At 44.3% G+C, this 26,642-nt stretch overlaps 1 protein-coding gene across 1 annotated transcript in view; it reads right to left on the bottom strand.

The window, feature by feature from the left end:
* Nucleotides 1-26,642, bottom strand: part of PCSK2 (proprotein convertase subtilisin/kexin type 2) — a 250,780-nt gene that overhangs the window by 29,725 nt on the left and 194,413 nt on the right. The window contains exons 7-8 of the mRNA XM_026002379.2: nucleotides 23,121-23,209; nucleotides 12,467-12,642 (exon numbers count right to left, since the gene is read on the bottom strand). Of these exons, the coding sequence (XP_025858164.1) occupies nucleotides 12,467-12,642; nucleotides 23,121-23,209 (265 nt within the window). The remainder of the gene's footprint in view (nucleotides 1-12,466; nucleotides 12,643-23,120; nucleotides 23,210-26,642) is intronic.

Genomic DNA, 26,642 nt, shown 5'->3' with positions numbered 1-26,642 from the left:
TCTTCCCCCCCCCCCCCACCTTTTATGCTTTTGTTGTCACAAATTAGCTCTTTTTATGCTGTGAGTTTATTGCCAAATTGTAGTGCGATATTTATTTTTAATGCTTTTCTCTTATAAACTTATACTATAATCATTTAACACCCTATTCTAAAATAGGATTATAATTTTGACTCTATAATTTTCTCTATCACTTTAGTAAAAATTTGGGGTATTTTTTCTTTTCATTTTAGGTAGAGGAGATTCTTTCAACATTTTTTTGTAAGGCAGGTCCAGTGGTGGTAAACTGCCTCAGCTTTTGTTTGCTTTTCTCCTTTATATCTGAAGGGTCACTTTGCAGGATAGAGTATGCTCAGCTGGAAATTTTTATCTTTCAATACTTTAAATATGACATTTCACTCTCTCCTGGCCTGTAGAGTTTCTGTTGAAGAAATCTGCTGATAATCCAATGAGGTTCCTCTGCAGGTTACATTTTTTTCCCTCCTGGATGACATTAGGAATCTTTATCATCAATTTTTGACAGCTTCATGATAATGTGTCTTGAAAAGGATCTTCCAGCATTCAGATAGTAAGGTGACCTATTAGCTTTGTGGACTTATTTGCTTTGTCTGGTTCTTTCCTTAGGTTTGGGAAGCTTTCAGCTATTGTTTCTTTAAATAATCCTCTGCCCCCCTCTCCTTCTCTCCTGGTGTACCCATTATTTTTATGTTGGTCCGCCTAGTGGAGTCTGATAGCTCTTGCAGGGTTTCTTTGCTTCTTAAAAATCTTAGTTCTCTTTCTTCCACCTGAATCATTTCTAGATTTCTATTTTCTAGCTCGCCTATTCTCTTTTCCGTCTGATCTGCTCTGTCTCCTATACTTTTTAATGCATTCTTCATCTTATGTGCTGATTTCTTCACCTCTGGAATTTCAATCTTTTTGGCCAAGCACTCCTTCAGTTCATTAATTTTATTCCTGAGCTCATTAAATTGCTTTTCTGAGTCTTCTTGGAGATTGCTGAGTTTCTTCATAACAGCTACTTTGAGTTCTCTATCAGTTAGCTCCTAATTGGTGACTTGGAGACTGGTTGCTAGGAGACCATCATTGTCTTTTGGTGATACCGTATTACTGTGATTTTTCGTGGTGTTTGACGTGTACCTCTGCTGGTGCCTTTGAAGTACTGAATATCTTTGTTATATAGGTAAATTTTGTTTACTTTGAGTTTAACAATTCAACAGGTTGGGATTTAGAGGCCATTCTTTTGTTTTCCAGCAGGTGGCAACATAGCACCTGCTGTTTTGTTTTGTTTCCTCTTTTTTAAGCACTTTATGGCTGTATTGGGAACACACACGTTCCACCCTCCACCTGCTCTTCTGGAGGGGTCATTGAGACTGTCAGAGTTACTTGGGCATGGGCACAGGTGTCATCACCAGTGCTGAGGTTGCCAAGGTTGCTGGTGCACTGGCCAGGTGTGCTGGGATCATAGGTGCTGCTGCTGCTGCCCAGGGTTACTGGGGATACCACTGTCTCTGGAGCCACAGCCACTGCCAGGGTTGCTGGGGTTACAGGCACCACTGCTGCTGTTCCCCCGGTTCTGCTGCATCTCTCTTGTTTTTGCCTCAGCCACAAGGTCCAATCCACCCACCTTCAGATACACAGATGTAGGATTCTTTCTTTCTGGAGTCCTGGTGTGCTGTGCAAAGAACTCCTACTGGGTTATGGATTCCCTACTTGTAAATTAAGGGGAGAAACAAAGGAAATGATTCACACTGCCATGATGCTGACATTACCCCCTCACTGCTAATTTCTTAAAAGTTCATGTAGATTTTGTATTTTGTCCATAATATAAAAATAATGTCACAAATTGCTTACTGTCAGCTATAGTAAAGCTCTGGCTAGACACTGGTGATGTGGCTCTGTGTGCCCCCACCCAGCATGTCACCTGCTGGTGACAGGAGATGAGAATCCCACTTTGAGAAGTATGGAGCCCAAGTGAGTTCTTCCTGCTGATCAAAGCATAGTGATCTGGGTGAATGACCAGACTGGGCCCTGATCCACTGGTATTACCTCCCTGGAGATACTAGGGAGACAATAGCTTGCCTCTTCCTAAACACTCGGTTATACTAATTTTTTATTCTCCACTCATCCTGACATCTTAATACATTGACATACTTTTAAAAAAATTTATTGCATTTTTTATTGCAAAAATCGTATTTATTGTAGAATAATTGAAATCTAGACCCTGAAGAGGAAAATAAAAATCCTTGATAATATTCCATGAATAGAAAATCCCTGGTGATATGTTGTGGGTTCCTGCCAGTTTAATATATAAATGCAGAGTATAAAGACAGGTTTAAGAATGAAATTAGGATCATAAAATATACCCACTTTTGTGGCCCTGCTTCAAATGTATTTTCACTATTATATTATTAACATTTCCTGATGTAATTAAATATTCCTCTACACTATAATTTTTATTAGTCTTATTAAATAGCCATTACATAATTTATTTACTCCTTTTCTTAGACATATGTGGAAGGCTGTTTCTAAGTTTTAAAGTTCTGTGATGAACATCATTTTAAAATATGTCTTTGTATTTCTGTTTATTTCCTTAAGCAGAATTTCTTTTTTTTTGTTTTGTTTTGAAGATTTTATTTATTTATTTATTTGTTTGTTTGTTTATTTATTTATTTATTTGAGAGAGAGAGCAAGTATGAGCGGAAGGAGGGACATAATGGGGAGGGAGGGGGAGAGGCACTGAGTGTGGAGCCTGATGCGGGTCTCAATCTCATGATCCCAAGAATCAACTAACTGAGCCACTCAGGCGCTCCAGGCAGAATTTCTAAAATGGGGAATTTAGAGCAAAAGGAATGAATCTTTGAAGATTCTTGATCCATATTGCTATACTACTGCTCAAAGCTTGTTAATAATTTATTTTTTTACCAGTAGCGTGTAAGAATTCCACAATCAGCCTCTGTGGGTCAAGGTTTAGAATCATACATTTAAAAAACTAGCTTGCCAATTTAGTGGGCCAAAATGGGACCTTGTTATTTTGCGTTATATATTTTTCCATGACCAGTTGAGTTGATCCTTTTGCATCCTTATTGCTCATTTGTTTTGTTGCTTTATGAACAGCCCAGCAAAGCCCCAAGCCCCAAAGATAATATCCTTTGCCTATGTTTTTCTTTCATCTTTTTTATTGATTTGTTAGAGCTCTTTCTAAATTAAGGAACTTAGCCAAATTCCTGTCATTTGTATTACATATATATTTACCCAATCTTTTCTTTTATATATTGCATTTTGACTTGCAGAAGATTTCCCATTACATTGCATAAATCTATTATTTTTTGCAAATACATATTTTAACTACCACATAAAACAATGTATTGATTTACAAATATTGCCTTTCTGCACAATTTCACTCAAACTACTCACAAACACCTTTGACATTTGTGTTGTCCTCACTAGGTGACTGGTTACCTTTTCAGTCACTTAGCGTTTTTCTGGGCTCACTGTGGTGGTCACTGGTGCTATGTGTCATATTTCTAGCTGTCCACAGTTTGGGTCCATGATCCCTTCATGGTTGGGTGGGGTCTCACAAACCATTTTAATCAATGAATTTTAAGTGGGAGTGGCTGATACATAGTGTGATTTCTAGGCTGAACCATTTACTAGTCAGTGACAGATGCTGCAGAACACCCCCCCCCCCATCTGCACAAGGACTAGCAATGTCCCAGATATAAGCTATGTTCTCTGAGAGACTGTGACAAGCAGAGCTCCCTACTGACCAGGTGAGGTGCAGCTGAAAGAGATATAAACTTTTGTGGTTTGAAGCTTCTGAACTTTGGGGGGCTTTTTGTTATCATGGCATAACATAGCCTCTCCTAACTGATACAGTTCATCACCTTGGCTGCCATCTGTGTTATATCAGATTTGACTTAAAAAAAAGTCTCTGTGTAGTGCAGTCCCTGGAATTTTCAAGTAGCCATCTGTATAATATTAGAGCAGCTGCTGTTTTCATTTTTCCTGAAATGTGTATTCTTACTCTTGACAACTTATCCACCTACTGAATTGCTTTTTATTTTTAAGGATGAATAAAAACCTTTTAATCTGAATAATGTTAAGCACAATAAAAGTGAAGTGAATACTATAATGAATCCCCATGAGTCCATTGCTGAGCTTTAACAATGACCAGACTCGCAAAAATTTTGAAAGATTTTATGTAGTAATATTTATTACTCAGTTTTGGTAAATATTTTCCCTTTGCTTTTATGCTTAGAAAGTCCCTCTCTGTCACAATTCCAGTGATTGAATTATATTTTGATACAGTTATTTAATATTTTCATTATTTGTCACTGCTATTCTTTTCTGCACTCAGTGTTGGAAGTGGTGGGGAGTTCACAAAGCTCCTTAAATGGGGACAGCAGGTGAATGGATCCTCCTATAAGGAGCTAGGCTTACTTTCAGAGAGCTAATCGCTCTGCCTACGGGAGAAAGGGGCTGGTCCCAGTCTATGTTCCTTTAAAACCAGTTGCTGAGACAAGGACCAGGGAGCAGTAGGTAATTTGGGGAGAGCTGATCTCAGGAAGCATACGTTAGGGACAGGAGAACATGAAAAGCCAATCAAGTGTGAGCTGATGAGCAGGTTTCCCCTGTGGGAGCTGGGGTTGGTCCCTCTGGAGAACCCCTGTGAACATCCCACCAGGACGATGCAGCTGGGAGGTTGCTCCTGGGGCATCAATTCCTCACAGTCTGGGGCCCGGCGCACACTGGGGAGCACACTCCCGTGGTGCCTTGCAGGGCCTCAAGCAGAGGAGCAGTGAGAAGCTGGCTGGCTGGTGGGCAGGACGCCACAGCTGGCTGGAGCTGTGCGCTGCAGCTGTGCCAATGCAGCCCAGTCGCCAGGATCACAGCATCTGCCTCGTGTCCCCATCAAGTTCCACAGGAGTTCAAGAGCATGCTGGGGGTGTCCCGATCTCCAGAAAAGCCACACAGAGGATGGTACTGTTGCCCTTGGCTTCTGTTTAAATCCTTCACTGAAGGCAAACCACATTTAGTGGCACCTACTATAGTTGCCTCTAATTGCTACCCGTTTTGCTGTGTATACACGTTGGAGGAAAGACTCTTATGCAATCCTGTCTCATTTCTAGCAGGATCCAAACACACCATGACTAGCCTTTCTGATATTATGGTAGTTGGTGAAGGGTTTTCATTCATGTCAATCCCTTAAACTGATTGGGATTTTCATGGGGTTTGGGTAAGTCACCACTGCCAGTTAGGCCACAGGGCGAGCAGCCAAGTGTCAAAGTTTGCCTGGGACTGGGGAATTCCTTGGAGGTGGACTGTCAGTGCTCACAATGGGAAACCAAGATGGTTGGCCATCCCACCTAAGGCTGGCCAGCACTTAAGAGGGATCACCCCAAAGTCACCAATTTCTTTATTACAAGTGAAAGGAGGGACTGTAACTGCAATAATTGTTTCAGAGACTGGATCGCAGAATCTACACTTTGGTAGCTCCTGCTCCATTGTGAACCTCTGCTTGGTTTCAGAGCATAAGTCAGGGCTCATGGGGTGTTCCTGAGAGCTCCTTGGCAGGAGGCATCCACTGCCTGCCAGAGGCCCCGGCACTTACTGCAACTGGATCAGACCCACTGCTCCGGTTAAATTTCAGCAGGCTGTACCAGGGCTTCGCTTCACCAATACCCAATTCATCACTCTCTCCCTGTCAGCCCTCCACCACTCTTGCCCACATGGTGCCTTTGAGGCCACTGTTTTGCGAGTGATCTTTCTTTAGTACATTCCAGCCCAAAGATCTGGGATCTGTGCCTCTGCCCTTCTCAGTCCCCCAGGGACTGCCTGATAAACAATCAATGCTCTGTCTCACCTGTGCCTCCGAGGATTTTTCTGTAGCCTTGTCTTTAAATATTCCTGAGATATTCCTTCCAGTAGCATCCCCAAGCCATGATTAATAAGAGGTTGGGGTATAGCCATCAGAGCCAGCCACAGACATACCAGGGTTGCCCTGGGTAGCTGCACTTTCTCAAGACGTGGAAAGAAGTTCATGAATCAACTGTCACTTTCAAGGCCCTCTATTGTTGCCTGATTTCTCTCTTCTGGTTGTCAGGGCAACATGAGATGCTGTGGTCCTGCAACTTCTGGGCTCTGTTACTCCATTAATCTCTGCAACAGCTGCATCTTTCTGACCAACAAATACTGGTCCTTTATGAGCCAGCCAGTGAGGACCCTAAGCCTAAGACTGGGTTTCTTCAAACTGCACTCTGGAGATTGTAGCAGGTGGAAGTGGGTGCAAGCCCACATCCCTTGGACCTTCCATGTGCTGGGGATTTCCAAATGCCACCACAGTCCTCTCTTTGTAGAAGGGGTTTCTCCCAGGAGTCTGTTCTGCACGCCTGCCCCTGGGGAAGTGCTGCGGCATTTCCGTAGACACTGACTTCTACCCCAGCTCCCTTGCTACCAGCAGGGATAACTCCAGTGCGTGTTCTGTATAGTTTTCCAGTTTCCCAGTGGGATTAAGCTCTAGTTGTTCACAGTGGTAGCTGGCTTGATAACGCACCCCCTTCACTGGCCCCTTTCACTACTGGTATTCCCTCCTAAAGCAAATGCCTGAACTTAATCCTTGTCTCAGGACAAGGATTTTACAGGATCCCAAACTAAGAAAGAAATCAGTTATTGGATATCTCACAATTCAGTGGTCTATGACTGTCACCTACTTTCCATATAAAAATGTGAACAATGTTTTTATTGTATAATAAAAACATTGTTTTTATTACAATTAAATAATTTAATTAATTACCTTAATTTTACAATTAAGGGTTGAGGTCAGCAGTAGACTATAAAGAGGAAAAAACAAAGGGAAAAAAGATTCCTTCCCTCTTTTCTTCTCTGCTTCCTGCTGGTTCCCTTAAGTATTCACTGAAAAAGTAGAGGAAATGCAAACTCAAATCTGCAAGGAGCCAGGTAGGTGATATTTGTGTGCGAAATAGAAGTCAATTAGGAGTGATGGGGTTTGGGGAAAACAGCACATGCCCCAAAAGGTCCCTCAGCCTCCTTTTCCTTTATCATTGCTGTGTTGGCCAAACAAAACTGACTTAGTATGATGCTAAAATTCAAAGACAAGCTTAAGACCTACCCTTGTGTACTAGGTAATTATCTGACTCCTTCGTTTAGGTGGAGACTACCTTTCCAAAGTGGACTTTCCTTTAGAGCTGATCAGATAACTGAGAGGAGATCTTTGCTCAAGTATAATACATCATCATGCACGAGACTCTATGATTCTGTCTAAAAAAAAAATGTCACCTTGAAACAAGAAAAGAACCATTCCCACAGCTTGGGGGAAAGTCGAATGAGAAATCATGTATTTTTCATCATACTCACTTCACTTTCTAAAATATTTACATGCTGTCATCTAAAGACAAGTCATAACAATTTTTCTCTTTAAGTTTTGGCACAGTTGGCATGCTTTCCAGAACAATCACACTTGAAAGGGCCTTTCTAGTTGCAGCAGGGGAGGCTACAGATGGAAGAGAGAGAAATACCCAGACTTTAGATGGGGGGAACAGTTCAGAAGTCCATGGAAAATGACAGGAGCCACTCGGGAATGTGCTGCATTGAATGTCATGTGCCTTGTAAATTCAGACAGAGGGCAGATGTCACCTATATGTCTCTCTTTTGGTGTTGGGAGTCAAAAACCCTTCTGAGTGGAAATCTATGTCTGCTGGGGAAGGAAGACATCTGCCAAGTGTTCCCCAGGGTACTTGTCACCTGGTCTTGGGCTTGGATGTGCAACCATTTCTCTCCAGCCACACAGTGGCTGTTTGCCAATAAGCAAACAAGCTGTTTGTGTGTCAAATGTTTCATCTCAAAAACTCTTAAGGGTTGAGGCACTGAAATGTGGTACCACTACCTCCTACCCCTCCCCACGCCCCCAGTCCTGTCAGATCCCATGGGGATCTCCACACACTCAGTGGCCAGTCCTGCAGCCATGTTCAATGCAGAATATTTGTCTGGTCCCAGCCTGTATGAGATCCTGCCTGAATCCATCCCATTGCCCTTGCCCCTCCTCATGCATCCCTACAAGAAATCCCATCAGTTAAGCTACCTGGGCTTCTGTTCCTACAGCTCAGAGACAAACCAGAGTATCTGGCTTAGTCATCAATGCCTTCAGTGGTTAACACCTGGTTGGGGATGTGCAGTGCCATTACTTTCAGAAAATGAGTCACTTCTACTGACCTTTTCTAGTCACTGGGGGATTTTTAAAACCACATTGTTCTGTGGTCTTAGTATCTTAGGATTATGAGATACATATTCTAGAATCATTTAGTGTGGCACCTCTCAAACTTGAGTGTGACCTTGTTAAAACGCAGCTCTGATACATCAGGCGGGTTGGTGGGTGGGGCTGAGGGTCTGAATTTCTCACCAACTTGCAGGTGGGCCAGTGGCCACACTTTGAGAACCACTGATGTGGACTATTTTAACGAAGAAGAAAGTAAGGCATGGAGAAACCAAGTGACTAGTCCGAAGGTCAACAGGGGACAGGATTGAGGTGAGAACTTGGGTCTCCCAACTGTCAAGCTCAGCTCTCTAACTTGTTCATGCCAATTTAAAAAAAAACAAAACCCTGCAACAGAGGCCTCCCCCTTTCATGAAACACTGGCTGTCTAGTGAAGCTATGTGGAGATGGGAACAGGCTAGCAGAAGAGCCTGTGGTTCTGAGTGATGATTCCATCATCACTCACTCCAGGTGCCTCCCTGCATGTGGAGACCATGACAACCATGACTGGAAGAGAAATCATGGTTGCAAAGACACAAAGGCCTGGATCAACCTGGCTGTGTTCTAAGAAAATTTTATTTGCAATATAGCTAGTACATTGGGTCTGGCCTGTGGGCCAAGGTTGGCTGATACCTGCTCTGAGGGATGGTACGTTATTATTTTAAGATTGTATTATTTATTTGACAGAGATAGAGAGAGAGAGAGAGAGAGAGAGAGAGAGCAAGCAAGCACAAGCAAGAGGGGTGGCAGGTAGAGGGAAAGGGAGAAGGATACTCCCTGCTGACCAGGGAGCCCAACACAGGGCTTGATCCCAGGACCCTGGGATCATGACCTGAGCCAAAGGCAGATGCTTAGTGGACTGAGCCACCCAGGAGCCCCTAAGAGGTGGCAGTTTGTTTGACTTACTCTTTACTATTGTTTAAGACCTAGACTCTGTCAATTTTTGTCCAATGAGATGGTTTAATCCATGAAGACTAGGCATTGTGGAAGTAAGAAACAATTTGAGGATCCCAAAGTTAAATTTCTTATCCCTAAATTTAACTGAATCAGACAAAACTGATTTTATGAATTTCTTTTACAAATTTTATACTTCCTAGTATTCAGAGATTTGGATTCAATAGGAATACAAAAAAGGACATGGGAACAAAAGCTAAGGACTGATTTTAGAGGCCATGGTTGGTGAAGAGAGGGGAGAAAATGAGATAGCAGAAAATTCAGCCCCCAAACCCCTACATTGTTAGGCACAAACTTAGTTCTGAGCTTCCTGGCAGCCAAGGGAAAGAGTGAACCTCAGTGGGCTAATGTCTTACTTAGAGTAGGTTCACTAGAAGCAGAGTCCAAGTTAGGGACTTGGGCCCAGCAGATGTGTCGAGGATGAGCACTCAGGGGACATCAGTCAACGAGGGAGTGGAAGGAATCCCAAAACAATATGTTCTCAAGTAAAGTCAAGCCTTGGCCTGATTCACTGGGGGTTCTGGAGCATAAATTATAGCTCAGAGTGGTCCCTACTTGGGGCAAGCAGGCTGGCCTCTTCCACCCCCAACTCAGGCATTTGTTGTAGGCTGTCCCCCGAGTGTGTGTGTGGGCATAACCATCTGATGAAAGTCTCCCATCAGCCAGGGCAGTTCTCCAGGGAAGGGAGTCATCAGCACCTGAGAGTTCCCCACCCCCCACCTGAAGCTTGATAAAGGAGAAGAAGGTGGGCATCACTGATATTCACTACAGTTACAGATTTTTATGAGACTTTTAATCTTTCAACCATTAAATTTCTTTTTTTTAAATTGAAGTCTGATTTGCCAACATATAATAACACCCAGTGTCACCCATCAAATTTCATTCACGTATTAATTTCACAACTACATATTGAACAGCTGATCTACCATGTTTTTAAGTGCTAGGCCAGTTTTTAAGGATAGCTGGTGTGGAAAACACATGTTTTCTGACCTCAGGAAATGTGTAGAAAAAGTTGCCTCCACTAGTATCAAAAAGCTAAGTGTTGGTGAAAACGTGGAGAAAGACGAACCCCCACACATTGTTGGTGGGAATGCAAATTGGTGCAGCCACTGTGGAAAACAGTATGGGGGTTCCTTAAAAAATTAGAAACAGAACTACTATGACTCCCAAATCCCACTTCTGGGATAATCGGAAGGAAATGAAATTATCTTCTTGAGATATCTGCACCCCCATGTTCACTGCAGCATTATTCACAGTAGCCAAGACATGGAAACAACTGAAGTGTCCCAGCAACGCATGAATGCATAAAGGTATACATATATACATATACCTCCCTGCCACCACACACAATAGAATATTCAGCCATAAAAAGAAGGAAATCCTGCTATTTATGGCAATATGGATGGACCTAGAGGGCATTATGGTAAGTGAAATAAGCCAAAGAAAGACAAATACTTCATGGTATGCTATCACTTATATGTGGACTTTAAAAAAGAGTCAGACTCATAGAAACTGAGAGGGGTGGGGGCTGAGGGGTGAAGAGGATTGGGGATGCCATGCGTAGGTCAAAGGGTATAAGCTTCCAGTTATAAGATGAGTAAGTTGTGGGATTTAACAGTGAAAGCAGTAAATAAAACAAAACACAATGTTAGCATTTTGTAACACTTTAAAATAACAACAACAAAAAAAACAGCTTCCAGTTGTCCACTCTTTCTTCAATATTTTTATTTTTCTAAGCTGTTGAGTTTGGGGTGTTTCGTACACATACCTACTTTAGTGATATAAATGTGTAAGTAGTAAGTTCATGTATATTTCACACAGACTGTAAATAACTCAAACATAAACAGAACAGATGTATTTTGCAGCTCATTTATAACAGTGCTAGTTTATATATCCAAATATGGCTATAACCATTTCATCCATTTGAAATTGGTTAAAATCCAAGAAGCAAACTTTCTAAAAATTCCTAAAATGTGCTTCCAAAGGTCCGTTTACTAAACCTCACATACTTGTCTTTCCCTTACTTAGGATCTGGTTATTCTTACTCTACACACCATTGTAATCTTGGGACCTGTGATTCCCATGTCTATGGCTGATGCCCTGATGGAAAGGGCATCACTATCACTTGAAGACAAGACGAAATAAGACAAAATGACTAACTACTCTGGGCGGTTGGTGTTGTGGCACCAATGGTGAGTAGTTAGGCAATCGTAAAAGCACTCGAAGACACAACAGTTTGGCAATTCAAGTCTGGAGCCTTCCATCTGAGGCCCAGGACTCTTGGGAGCTGAGACCAGCCATCGCCACTCTGCCCTGAGTTCTTCACCCACACAGCCTACAAGCCTACTAAAACACTGTGCTTTATGCCACAAAGTTTTGGGGAGATTGGTTGTGTCCATAATGACCTAGGTAAACACCACATCTTCCCACAGAACTTCCCAGGGCCCAACACTGGCCTATTTATGTCATTTACACCTTACAATGATCCCAGGAGAAATCTGATTATCACCATCTTACAGGCAAAAAACAGTGGCATAGGGAGGTCAAGTCATTTGCGGATACACCCAGACATTGAGTGCCCTGTGGGACCTGAACTCAGAAGGCTCTGATCACGGGGCCTGGCTCATGTCTTGTCAGAGATGACCTCTGCCCTGAGACTGTAGGGAGGGTACTTCTTTCTTTACATGGGCTGATGACCCAGCTGGCCTCCCTTTGGACACTCTGCCTTGGTCTCTTTTACTTGGCCCCATCCATTTCTGGGCTAATATCAGGGATGGGCAGCCTAGAAAATCGTGGCTCACACTCCTGCCATGAGAGCACAGGGTAGCTGCAACCCTGCTGCTGTCTCTGGACCCCCCACCCTACTGTACTCAGACCCTACTGCCTGGGGGGTGCTCCCAGCTGACATGTGGCACAGTGGCAATGCCAGCACAGGCCCCCAGGGAGACCCTCCTTCCTCCCCACTCCTTTGCATGGGCCAGGCTGGCATCACCGTCCGAAGGCACCTCTTGCCCTCTCCTCTTTACCCTTTAAGGGAGCCCCCTGCAATAAATCTGCACTGCTAAGCCTGCTTGGGGGTCCATCTCTCGGAGGCCCTGAGCTAATGCACAGGGTAACAGCCCCACCTCTGCCTCCTTCCCTGCCCCTTGCTTCATTCTCATCACCTTCCCTGGATGCCTCCCACCCCCGGTAACCCCCGCCCCACCCCACTGGATCTGGGCCTGGTGGTCGCAGGAAAGGCCTTACCTTGTTGACGCCGTCGGCCATGGCCTGGAGTGTGAGCTCGCGGGGCCCGTCCACCGTCTTCCCGTTGTCTGTTGGGCCCCAGCTGGCACTGTAGATGTCGATCAGCTGAGGCATGTGGCTGATGGACGAGGCCTCGATGATGTCCGTCATGAATGGCTGGTCCAGCATCCGGATACCTGTGGACCCGTGTGGGCAGGAGACACTTTGGTGGCTCAGTGCACTGGCCACAGGGCAGGTGTGTGTGGGGGGTGATGATGAGGGCTCGGGTCTTGGGTGTGGTGGAGGGTCTGCCACCCGGGTGTCCCGGGGGACACTGTGGAATCTCGAGTCCAACCTCAGGATACGTGTGGGCTGCAGCCTCAGAGGATGAAGGAGGAACACAGACTGTGCCACTCCGTCCTTTTTGGCCTCCTCGCACACCTTACGTTATGCACCCCTTTGAAGAAATTGTTCCCCCCACCAACTTTACTAGCATTTCTAATGGGGAGAGACCACCTTTGTTGAAGAGATTCCCTGATACGTCTGTTTCTGAGCGGAAGCTCAGCTTTCAGTGACTGGGTGTTGACAGATGCAGGGAAGCCGTGTTGCTGGAGAAATAAACCCACTGTCAGGACAGTAGGGGGGGATGCAATTGATTTAAATATTTAATAATAAACCATGGAGATTAGGGGGCAAAGAAAGGGGCAGGAATGCAAAGGCCGGCAGAATCAGGAAAAGAGGACTCCAGGTTGCCTGGCAGCTGGAAGGGGCTTTGGGAAGGACAGAAATGTTGAATGGGTCATTCTGAAATGTATTAGTAATGGAGTTTATGATACAGCCCCCCGCCCTCCCCTTCTCCCCTACGTCACCTATGTCAAGTCTGTGCTATTCCAACAACTTGTAGGAGTAACTTCTTGCTGGGATAGTAAGAAAGAACCGGGTCCCGCAGTCCTTGTTGTGAGTAAACCTGAACTGTACACAGGGACGCAGCAGGGGCACACTTGAGGGCACCCATAGTTCACATCACCCTCTGAGTGTCCGTGACAAGTGTCTCCAGAGTTAATGCAGCAGCAGCCAATGGGATGGGCACTTTGTCCCTCTATTACTATCCTCCAGACATTGCTGTTTGGGGCTGTATTGTTCTCTGCTTGGAATGCTAGTTCTCTTTCGTGGGTAAGAGCCTAGAATGTTAGAAAAGCTGGCCTAAGTCTTTCTTTCCACGGGAGTTATGAAGCGAGGAGACTGGGCTCTACACAGTCAAAACCTGGATCCTGGCACCTCTTAACTCTATTTACCGTGGTCAAGGGACATTATGACCTGAGCATCACTCTCTGACACAGCATGCAAGTCCACTTAAATAAGGATAAGACAGGTTCTTGCAGGACTTGTCAAATTGACATGAAACTGTCTTCTCTCTAAGGGTCTGCTTCCTCCTCAGTGTCCGGAGCCCACCCCTTATGTTTGCATACAATTCTCCCAATGCTCATCCTTCTTCTGATTAACCTATGTGTACAGTAGGCATTTCCCCAGCAGTCTTTCTGGATCCAATTCCCCCGCACCCTCCATCCCCACGCCTTCCAACACCACCCTTTCAGCCTTCTGGTATAATTGCTTATTTGTGAAGTTTCTTTGGTGGAAGGAGATCACAACCCAAAGTAAGCATTGCTAAGAGAGGCATCCAGAATAGGTGGGGAGGACACTGAGGAAACAAGGCCTCTGTGCATCTCCTATTTCAATCTTTGGAACACCATGGACTTTTGACTTATCAATTATGACTTGCTGATTGCACCTTAACCACCTCCTGGAAAACATCCTTTTACTCTGGACTGAAACCGAGATAAAGTAGCATTTGTTAGCTGAAGAGCCAGCCTTAGATACTCCCTTGAACTCTGTCAGTACCAATACTAATTCTTTCAAAACAAGTTATAGGATTTTGCCTGTACAAACCCACACTCCTGGCTTGCAGTTTGGAGCACACTTTGGAGACACTCTGTGTCTCCCTGATTGCAATCCTTAAGACCCAAATAAATGCTTTTGGTGGCTTTATAGTTCTTCTTGGTCAACACATTCATCACTAGACAGCAAAATCTCTGATTACAGAGCATGTGTCCCTTTTGTTCTTTTCTTGTGTCCTACGTTATCAGCATTATTTTAAGCTTGATAAATATTTGGTGAATAGATGCATAGTATCATGACTTTAGTTGATTTCCCCGCCCCCCCTCCTCACAGAAATGACAGGTCCAGAAGAACAAATAGTAACATGCAAGGTTTTCCACTTATGGGTTTTCTCTACCCATAAATCAGGTCACCATTCTTGCTGACTAATGTCCAATAATCAGTATCCTTTCTCTTGGGGAGAAGCTCGAAAAGAATGTGCATAATCTTTAGTTTGAACTTTCTGGAAGCTAAATTTTGTTTTTTGTGGTTTTTTGAAAATATTTTATTTATTTGACAAAGAGAGAGAGAGCACAAGCAGGGGGAGCAGCAGGCAGAGGAAGAGAGGGAAGCAGGTTCCTTGCACAGCAGGGAGCCCAATGCGGGGCTTTATGCCAGGACCCTGGGATGATGACCTGAGCTGAAAGCAGATGTTTAACTGACTGAGCCACCCAAGTGCCCTTGGAAGATAAGCTTTATGGTTCATTTTATAAGGGATAAGAAGTTAAAACCTCACATTTTGCTTTTGTCCTCCCTGTATTTTTTTTTTATTTTAAAAATGTACTCAACAACAGTGCTCAACAGATCACAGAGTAAACCAAATAGTGCAGCTTCTTTTGGCAAGAAGTGTGCCCACTTTGTGAGCAGGGAAGCTGGTATTCACTTGCCTGCAAGAAGGACACTCAAATGGTCTTGAACTTGTCTAGGGTGCAGATGACCTGAATTGAATAGTTCACTTCGACTGGAAGGTGAGAGAAATTCAACCCTGCTGGAGTAGGCCTGGACTGTCCCTTGTGCCCACTGATGGCAACACTGTGTTTCCTCATCCAGCCGGTGTGGTGCATCCAGCCCCGCCCTTTGCCCTCTCACTTTGCTGCTTTTGTCTCTCTGCCTCCTTCCTCTTCCTGCCCTCCCTGGCTTTCTTTATGCTGCACAGAACATCAGAGCCAGTGTGCATTAATCTGACTGCTTCAGCGTCCAAGGAGGCAGGGGCAGCCACAGACTGGAAGCAAGGCTCTCATTCATATTCTGGGGCCAGGCGCCCGACATTCCTTTAATCTTGTTAAGCTCAGGAGGAATGAGGCATACATTAACTGAATGAGGACAGTATTCATTTTTGCAAGCCACTGCACCATTTGTCGCCAAGACAGAGGCTCAGGGTGACCCAAGGGTTTTCTCTCTCCTCTGTCCCTGGATGCTTTAGGAGCTACACAGAGAGAGACAGAGAGAGAGACAGAGAGAGAGAGGGGGAGAGGGAGAGGGAGAGAGAGAGAGAGAGAGAGACAGGGAAAGACAGAGACATAAAAAGAGAGAAAAAGGGAAGGCAAGAGAGTAAAAGTAAGACACAAAGGGAGAGAAGGAAGCCCAGGGGGCTAGGACTCTGTGTCTTTACCATCTTTACAGATGTAAAATGCTCTCCTCCGCTGGTGTGATTCAAAGGCCTGGGGAAACGCAGTGCTCACAACAAACATTTCTATCCTCCCACCATGCAGGTCTGATCACTACACTAATGACCAATGGGGATTCCATGACTTCCTTCTCTAAGAGCTGTAAGGCCCAGGGATTTGAGCTAAATTATTTCTACCCCCTTCTCACGTTACAAAAGGCCAATTTACACTCCCACGCGGGCAAATGCTGCATCTGCCCACAAACCTCAGTGTTGCCTTTTGTGCTCATGAATATTAATCTGCAGGCTGAGGAGTGAATCCTTGCTGACCTAAGGATCTGAAGGATCTGAAAATACGTCCATCATTGTGCCAATGTGCAATTCTCACTGGTTTATTTTAAAACTCAGATAAAATATATATGAACTCATTGAAATGTTTTGAGCTTTATCGGCCAAATATGTGGAGTCAATTCATTGCTGGCAGAGAAATTTCAGGGTATTTTGATGATGGTCAACAGTATGGATTTCAAACTCTTTTTCAGAATCGTTGAACAAAGGAGATCCCATTCCAAAGCTCAATGCAAAGATCTATGGGCTCTGACCTAACAAGGAAGGCAGGTAAGGCCAATACCAACTGGCGCCACCTGGGGTTGCTCCAAGGAGCTCTGCAGAAGCCCAGGTGTCGGGCTAAAGAACCTGCTACAACTCAAGTTGCTACTTGTGTCCTCAGCCTGGTTATTCTCTACCACCTTGCTTTGTTTTGATTATAGAAGCAATTATTATCTGATATTATTGTGCTTCTTTGCTCATTATGTGTGTCTTCTCTTAGCCTTTAAGCTGTGTGAGGACAGGTGACCTGTTGGCTGGCTCACAGCTGTATCCCACCACCCACAGCAGAACTGGGAACGTGGTAGGTATCCAGCAATAATCGTTGAGCCCTGAAAGGGATTGGCACCAAGAGATAGCATCTCCCAAGGCTTTAATAATCTCAGAAGGATAAATCTAACAAATTTTCAAGAAACATCATTTGAAGGGCTCATTATTTATATTTGTTGTGCATTTTGGATGGTTTTGCAAATTTTCAATACTATTTTTTAATTTTAATTTTTTTGTCTCAGTCCCTTTGAAGATGTCAAACACTGATTTAAAAATCAAAAAGAATTAGGTTATTTTCTTAAATAGTTTCCGAATAAAGGCATTTTCAAAGTCAAAAACCTAAAATGCATCTCTTTCTTCAAAATTCATAAAAGTAAGTGGATAAGGAAATGGAAATAATTGAACCTTCAAATGTATGTATTTTTGAAGTTATTAAAGCTTCAAGACAGCACTAAGATTTCCCTGGCATGTATTATCGAGAAGAGGTAGTAACAATCATATACATGAAAACAGGCAACAGGAATCAAAGAGAGACCTCATTTTAAGGAGGAAATTTCTCAAAGTCACAAATCTCAAAAGGTGGAACAATGTTGGAAGGGAGTGAGTTCCTCATCACTGGAAGTATGCAGCTCCAGGTTGGATCCAGGTTATAGCAGAAGCTCCCCTTCCAACATTGTTGGAAAAGAGAAGTTGTTCAAGCATTTTAGGGTGGGGACTAAGGGTAGAATTTCTGGCCCAGGTTGTGCTGGCTGCAAAATTATTCTACAGCTTACAAGCTATGGGGACTCACTTTTGTTCTCTGTAAAAGAGGGACACTAATGGGCAGCCCGGGTGGCTCAGCGGTTTAGCGCCGCCTTCAGCCCAGGGCCTGATCCTGGGGACCCGGGATGGAGTCCCACATCGGGCTCCCTGCATGGAGCCTCCTTCTCCCTCTGCCTGTGTCTCTGCCTCTCTCTCTCTGTGTGTCTCATGAATAAATATATAAAATCTAAAAAAAAAAGAGGGATGCTAATATATAATATATATGTTGTTTATATATATATATATATAAGTGCATGGTAAGATTACATAAAGGGTTGAGTAAAGAGTTTTGCATTGTGCTTGACACACTGGAAGAGTATGTGTTATTTACTATTATTATTATTGTTAATAGTATTTTGTTGCTATCCTTACGCAAGTATCAGTGGGTATTTGGGCTAACAGATCTAGGGGGTTGAAAATAGAGCTACCCTATAACCCAGCAATTGCACTACCCAGTATTTACCCAAAGGATACAAACATAGTGATCCAAAGAGGCACCTGCACCCCAATGTTTATAGCAGCCATGTCCACAATAGTCAAACTATGTCAAGAGCCCAGATGTCCATTGATAGATAAATGGATAAACAAGATGTGGTGTATATACACAATGGGATATTACTCAGCCATCAAAAAGAATGAAATTTTGCCATTTGCAGCGATGTGGATGGAACTAGAGGGTATCATGCTAAGTGAAATAAGTCAGTCAGAGAAAGACAATTATATGATCTCAATCATATGTTGAATTTAAGAAACAAAACAGAAGATCATGAGAAGGGAGGGAAAAATAAAACAAGACAAAATCAGAGAGGGAGACAAACTATAAGGGACTCTTACTCATGTGAAATAAACTGAGGGTTGCTAGAGGGAAGGGAATTGAGGGGACAGGGTAATTGGATGATGGACATTAAGGAGGGTATGCAATATAATGACACTGGGTGTTATACAAGATTAATGAATCACTGAACTCTACCTCTGAAACTACGAATACATTACATGTTAATTAACTGAGTTTAAATTTAAAGAAATAAAGGATCTTTGGGGCCAAAGATTTTAAGATTCTGATGAAAAAGTGGAAAAGATGTGCCCCTGGAGATTTACACACTCTATTTATGTAGACAAACAACACCTGAAAGATACATGGTGGATGCATGGTCGTAGTGCTCGGTAGCCTGGAGCAGCCAAGGGTGTAGGGGCAAAGGAGTCCCTTGTTTCTCTTTGCTGATGGGCCCTAGGGCAGCTCTCCTGTTGGGGCTGGAACTTAGAACATTACCATGGTGCCACTGGAAAGGAGGGAAGTGGTAAGAGGGTGTGAGAAGGCCCAGGTCTCCTTGGAACTAATTTGATTGAGATACAGTAGCAAAGGTGGGATGGTGCCAGGAGAAGAGAACATACTTTTGCTTCCTGACAGAAATTCTATCAGCTTTGGGTCCTATAATCCTTATGCCCTTAATCTCACAACCCCATTCATCCATCCGTTCTCTCATTTAATGATTAATCTCTTGCTGATCACTGACCCTTCCTTGTCTTGATTCCTTCCTTGCTTTCTGGCACTCAGCAAATAGGCTTCAAGCATCTGCTGTGCACCAGATCTAGGTGCTGAGGTGTTGTTCTAGGTGCTGAGGTCAGAGAAAACAGACATGGCCCCTGTCCTCATGGAGACTCATCTGCCTGAGGAGAAAGATATTGATCAAATCAACATGCGCAAGAATATGGGCAATAACTGACAGGTCATGTCTTCCCAGTTAGTGCTGGGAAGAAAAAACTGCACACGCCATATCAAGCGAGGATGAGGAAGCTAGTCTGGGAGGTGATGCTGTAGGAAGCAGTGGGGAACCAGAGAAGTACAGGATCAAGACAGTGGCCAGGTAAAGCCTATGGGGAGGTATTCTGGGTAGAGGGAAGAGCAGATTCAAAGGCCCAGCAGTAGAAGTGTGGCTACAGCTTCCTAATTTATACTTACTAGGCAGTTTTATCTAAATTATATTTACCCAGGGACTAACCATGTATGTACAGGAACTTACTATACGAGGAAGGTGGCACCACAAATTGAAGGAACAGGATGGATGACTGAACAGATGCTATCAGGGACACTGGTTCACCTTTGGAGGAAAATAAAACTGGATCCCCAGCCAGCACGACAACACGCATAGGCGGAATCCAGGTGGACTAATGACCTCATGTGAAAGTTTGGGGGGAAGGTATTTGCACCGTTTGTAACTGACCAGGAGCCAAGATCTAGGACATACCAAGAAGGTGTGCAAATCAGAAAGAGAAAGGAAGCCTAGTGGAAAAGTGAGCAAAGTTTACGAATCAATGAGAAACCCAACAGGCTTAACAGGCAGATGAAGAGATGCTGTAGGACTCTTTCCCTCTTTCCCTTTCCCTCTTTTCCTCCCTTCACAGGATTCATTTAACCATCTTATCTCCACTTTCCTATTCCTGGACTAAAATTCCACAGCACCTTAACTCAGTCCTTTTTTGAGGACAGGCTGGAGAGGCCCGGGATGCAGCGAGAGCTCTGGCGCCTCGCTCCCTGTAACCGAGCACCCGGGACCAGCAATGATCTCCTCCGGCCACCAGGTGGCGCCCGAGACACCAGCTCAGACCCCGCCAAAGGACAGATTCTCTGGAAATGCGCGGCTCATTTAGAGTCATAAAAACCAGACAACTTTTGGGATTGCAGCCAGAAGGAACACACTCTTTCCCTTAAGAGTGTAAGATCCAGGAGGCTGAAATTCCGCTTTCCTGGTAACTCCCGGTTGACAGTCTAGAGCTTCCCCCCGGGGACCTCCTTGCGCTGCTCCGGGGAGGCCCGGGGGTGGCGGGCACCGCGCTGCGGGCACCGGGGGCGGCGGCGGCGGCGGCGAAGGGGGCTCCTCGCCCGAGGGCTCTGTGCGGCCCGGCAGGCCTCCCAGCAGCTCTGGGCTGTTCCGGGAACCCCAGAGCTCCCGTGGGGCCCGAGCTCCCGCCAGGTCACGTCTCCGAGTGGCCGGGCTGCACCCACGTGCCTCGGGCTGGGAGTCAGTCCGCAGGTGAGGCAGAGGTCTGGGCCGCACCTGCCTGGAGCCGCGGCCCCGTCCGGAGCCTTTGCCCGGGTGCTGAGGTCAGGATGGGGGTGGGGGTTGGCGGGTACACGCCCCAGCGTCTCCACCTGGCGGGGCAATCCTGAGGGGTGTCCCCACGGTCCTGCAGAGCCCAGCCTGTGCACGGGAGCACCCAGCTCGTCTGCACACCCTTTGCTGCTTCCCTCCCTCCAAAGAAACTCCCTGCTCCCGTCAAAACTATGAAGGGAAACTTCACTAAAATGGAATCGGGAGTCCAGAAGGGGGAGCCCTATCACCCAATAGCAGTTACAGGCAGACCTGTCCGTTACACATCTCGGTAGCGCCCTCAACAGGAAAGGATCGACAATTTCTGGCCCCAGCTGGAAAAGATGGACTTTGCATCTCCTGCAAGAAATCCACGACCTCTGCAGATCAGCCAAGGAGAAACACCATCACCCTGAGCTCCCGCTTTTCTCCAATGGACTTTCCTTCAAAACAAGCCCTCTCAACTTCCTCCAGAATAACATTCCTCAGCTTTGTGGGACTTGCCTGTGGTTTTGTCAGCTTGCAATGTCCTGAATTATGATTCTCTGTTGTCCTGAATAAACCCATTTTGCTGGCAAAATAATCTGGCTCTCTTATTTCTTAGGTTAACACACTCAAATCCTTGTCTCATGGTTCTGTTTTAGGGAGTTCAAATGAAAAGAACAGGAAAGTTAGGTACATTTGAGGAGCTGCTCAGATGTTTTCAAAGTGCAATAATAGAGAAAAGGATAGAAGGCAGATGGAGAAAGTAAACCAGTAAGCCCTCCTAATGCCTTGAGCTGAGCCTAACTCAATTTTGCAAAGCAGTAGTTCTAAGAATCCCTTGTACACCGCCACCCCCCACATTCCCCCCCCCCAAAAATCCCTTGTTAAAAAGAAACCCAGTTACTTCCAGCTCCAAAGGCATTTTGAAACTATACTTTGAGATCCAAATTATTTTGAAGACAATCACTGTGAATGGGAAATCCAGGTTTAAAAAATTTCATTTGCGGATCCCTGGGTGGCTCAGCGGTTTGGCGCTTGCCTTTGGCCCAGGGCATGATCCTGCCTGGGTCTCTGCCTCTCTCTCTCTGTCTATCGTGAATAAATAAATAAAATCTTTAAAAAAACGAAATTTCATTTGCTTCCAGTTTACCCTGTGAATGGAAAAGCTACCTCACCTCAGATACCACCCAAGGTCCGAGCCTGGATTATAAATTATTAACTGGGAGTTATTCTTTCCCCGGAGCTCATAATGGCTTCTGACACTTTAATGCCAGCATTTTGAATGCACACAAAGTAAAGAGAGCAGAAACCCAAAGGGCAACGCTTCTCCTATTTGCATTGCAGACTCTCCAGATGTGTTCTTTTGTGAAATTCGGCACTGAGCTGAGGTAAGCCTCCCAGCAAACAGTGTTGAAAGAGGTTGGGGGTAGGTTTGTATAGGTTGCTCTAGCTTTATTTAGGTCCTAGAAATGCAAGTGTCAGCACAAAGTGTGTTTATGGTTCCATTAAATTGCTAGGGAAAAATATCAAGACAGTTGTAAAAAAAGAAAAACAAGTTTGAGTGACTCAGCTTTGAATAAATTAAGATCCAATTTAATGCAAAACTTGGACTGTGCCAGGAGCCACTCCACTCTTCAGCATGTTGTTGACAGCTTAGGAACCCCTCTCATTCTCTCTCCCGCTCTTTTTTGGAGAGGGGGATGTTGGTTTCTAAATTTCTAGTTATCTGCCACCCTCATTTCTAAAGCTCCGGGTAAAGGTGAAATTGTTAAATATCCTTCCCGTGGAACTTCATACAAAGGTTTTAGGTAGAATAAATTTCCTTAGAGAGGAGATGCACAGTGTAAAAAAAGAAAAAAGAAAAAAAGAAAAAACCTTTTTTTTAAAGAGTTCTGAATTATGTTTACAATAATTTGTACACATCTTTTTATATTCTATAATCTTTATTTGAGTCTCATTAAAACGTTACTGATAATAACACAAAAGGGTACAGTCAGCACAATTCCATTCATATTAAAGTTTAAAAGCTGGTAATTACCACTATTTGTTGTTGGAAATCAGGACCGTGCTTATTCTGGTGTATATGGGCATTAACTGGATGTGGGGAAGGCTTTGGGGTGCTGGTAATGTTTTTGTGTTTCTTGATGGTTTACATGGATGTGGCCAGTTTGTGAAAATTCACTGTGCTCCTGACCTATGCAGTTTTCTGTATTTATATCACTCTCGAATTTTAAAAAAATCTGTTTGATTTTGCCAGATAGATTTTTTCCCCCTCTTGCTAAATCTACTAGTCCCAGCTCTGCTGCTCCAGTGGGAATTTTTGCCAGGCCCCTGCCAGGCTGGAGACCAGAGTGTCAGGCCTCCTGGCGCGGGGACAGCTTACCTGCGACCTTGGAGTTGTATGCCACTCCGACCCCACAGATATTGTTGTTGGCTGCGGCAGAAACCTCCCCTGCACATCGGGTCCCGTGGCTGCGGAGAAAAACAAAGGCAAGTTTGACAGGGTGTCAGGACTTTCACGGAGGTTCCTTAAATTGTGTCAACTGGAAGCAATTTGGTTCTCTTCACTGATCTAGCTAGCCCCAGCCGCACGAGGAGGGAGCAGAAGGCAAGCTGAGGGCAAAGCACAAGCTGACACTCCGCAACACCCGCCCCCCCCCCCCCCCCAAGGTGGGACGTGTGTGACCTTCCTCACGCACTCCTGGCTGCCCAGAAGCTAAAAGAAGAAAAAATCAAATGGTTAACTCTGGGAAATCCCAGTCGGCAGGACCTGAGTCTCCCTCAGTTTACAAAAGGCTTAGTGATTTACATGAAAAAGCGTTCTTATCAGTGACCTAACTCCCAGAGACCCATAGATTGGATTTCCTGGAGCCCTAATATCACCCTTCCCTCCACAGTGAGGTGAAAAACAAAGGCAAAAGGAAATGCAGGTAAAACTAAATGTCCTAATAACCTGCAGCCCACTGACCGGTGCTTGAGGCAGGCAGAGTATAACCTCCCTCCAGGAAACTCCCAACTATCTTAATGTTTTGCTAGAGGGAAAAACAACTTTAGCTTGACGGTGGCAAGGCTTCCAGTACCTTTTAGGTCCTCTTTTGCATGTGAAAGTCCTTTTGAAAACCTCCCCAACTCCCAAATTCATAGTCAGTTCTCAGGCTTGTAATCCAGCACATTTCTGCCCACGGGTCCTGTCTCCATGCTTTAATAAAATCCCATTTTGGGGGGCATCTGGGTGGCTCAGTGGTTGAGCGTCTGCCTTCATTTCACGTCTTGATCGAGGGGTCTTCCGATGGAGTCCCGCATCGGGCTCCCCACAGGGACCCTGCTTCTCCCTCTGCCTATGTCTCTGCCTCTCTCTGTGTGTCTCTCATGAATAAATAAATAAAATATATTTTTAAAATAAATAAATAAAATCCCATTTTTGCACCAAAGACGTCTCAAGAGTTCTTTCTTGGCAATTGGCTCTGGACCTCACCAACATTCCAGAACGACCTCAAACGCAAGGCCCACACACACTTCCTGTGTATCTCCTTTCTTCAGCCTCTCTCTCCTAGCTGTCTTCTTCACCTTGACTTGTTTCTACAATAAAGAAGCTTCTCAGAGCATTTTCACCCTTGAAGTTTGATTTTTAAAGTTTTTAGTATCTTCCTGCAGAAAATACACTTACAGGTTTCCGGTGAAAACCGAGCACGTTATGACAGGTTTGTGTTGGTTAGAACACTTCTGATTTTTTATTTTTTTATTTTTTTATTTTTTAAGCACTAGAATTGTGAGCTACTGATTATTTTCAAGCCTGGTTCTCTACACAGGTGTGCAATGCTGCCTTTCAGTTCTGGAATAATGGTTACTTACCTTTTTTGGAATATAGCCTCCTTCAAGGGCATATGGAATGCTGTGGATTCCTCCCTTCCCCCAGGAATAAGAAAACATACACTGGCAACATTTTGCATGCAATTTCAAGGGGTTCAAAGAACCCTTGAGGCTGACCAGATTAAGAACCCTGGGCATTTATTCAATAATCTTTCCAAGGTTTTCCCAGCCTTAGGATTCTGAGCAAGACTTTTTCATGGCTTATGTTCTAGACTGTTATCTGCAACAGACACCATTAATTTTCTCCCTTTTGTTTGCTCTCTTCTGCCTTCAACCAAAGGATTCTAAACACTTCTATCCTTCCTGTGCACATTTCCTCTCTTCTTGAATTGAGCTGGCTTGGTGACTTGCTTTGACCCATAGAATGCAGTGGAAAGATGATTGTATCGTTTCTTAAGAGGGCAGGCTGCTCTGCTCGCTTCTACTGGGCACATAGGAGAGTTTGGGGTAACCTCAAATGGACGAGACCATGTGGGGAGAGAGAGACTGGAATTTCCATCCCCAGTGAGGCTCCTCGACATGTGAGGGGTGAACCATCCTCCTCCTGACCTACCTAGATCACTCCAGTCAGTGGCAGGTGGAGAGAGACAGGCCGTCCCTACCCAGCTTGCAGTCTGTGCCCAAATGTTTGTTCTTTCTTAGGGCTCTATGTTTTGGGGTAGTTTGTTAAGTCACAGTAGAGAACTGAAACAAGTATAAACTCTGAGTCAATCAGAATGCTGTGCTTTAACCCTAAACAGCATTCAAGATATGGGAGGTTCTGATGGTACAAGTCATTTGAAACAACTGGCCCCAATCCCCAAAAGTCTATTCTAACAGTCCAGGAAGCAGCTAAAGGATAATGGATCACATTATTCAGCGTGCGGGAATAGTGTCAGCACAGCCTGCTGAGGAGATGGGTGGTGAGGGTTGGCTTTTCCACTCACTATTCCAACTATGGCATACATGAGGAAACGTAGGGTGGAGGCGCTTATTGGCTGCATGGCCCTAGGAGATTAAACTTCTGCATCATTGTCTAGTGTACTCTTTGCAACCTCCTCTTGGGGCAACCGAAGCAATTGATCGCACCGGCTCTTTAAAAAATCCACACCCAAGGATGGAGGAGGGGAGAAAAGAAATATTATTATTTTTTCCTTTGATATGAGCAGAAGTAAATCCTGCCTCTAAAAAAGCTATATATCTCATGGGCTCCAAATCCCCTTTGAACAAATCTATACATTGGGTCCAAGTAAACCTCATGATTACTGCAGAGACGGCCCTTATAGTAAAATATCTGTGAAAATAAAGTTTTCTATCTACTTGTCTTTAAGTTTTCTATGGATTACATTCGAGATTTTTGAGAAGGTGCTCAGTTATGGCTTAACTTGATGGGAGAGTCTACCTTGGACCTGGCTTTCACAGCCCACCTTATTCCAGATGCTGAAGGAAATGCCAAATATGTTCTGAAAAACAGCACAGAAGCACACACACATGTGTGTAGGTGTATATGTATGTGTGTGTATGTACATATAATGAAATATATACGCTTTATATATTTATTTTGATTCATAGATGTACTTCTGATGTACTTATTTCAGTGTATAGTTATATACTTATATAGTTATAGGTAATATATACTTATACATTCTATATAATCCGTATACTATATATTTAAATATATACTTACATAAAGTATGTAGCAGATGTAAAGTACACATATACTCTTCATGTATGTATGCATATATTTTAAAATGGAACTTTAATGGATATTGATTAAATTTGGCTGGCTTGCATGCTGTCTGGTTCATGCTGAACAAATAAATATTTAAATAAAAGATTAAAAAAATCAATGCCCTGTCTAATTTGGCTGAGCACTAATTTCCTTATTATTTAATAATCTGCCCTGTCAAAATCTCTCCAAGACTTGAAATATGCAAGTAGGCCTGGCCTGGGAGAGTCAATATTTTTGCCAGCACCTGAGAAGAACACGGATGTACTGATGGAGGCTGCATGACAAGTGGAGCCCTGGTCTAGATGATAAAGGAGATGGGAAAAC

The sequence above is a fragment of the Vulpes vulpes genome, chromosome 14 (assembly GCF_048418805.1).
Source record: "Vulpes vulpes isolate BD-2025 chromosome 14, VulVul3, whole genome shotgun sequence".
Lineage (NCBI taxonomy): Eukaryota > Metazoa > Chordata > Mammalia > Carnivora > Canidae > Vulpes > Vulpes vulpes.
This window is presented reverse-complemented; position numbering and strand designations above follow the sequence as displayed.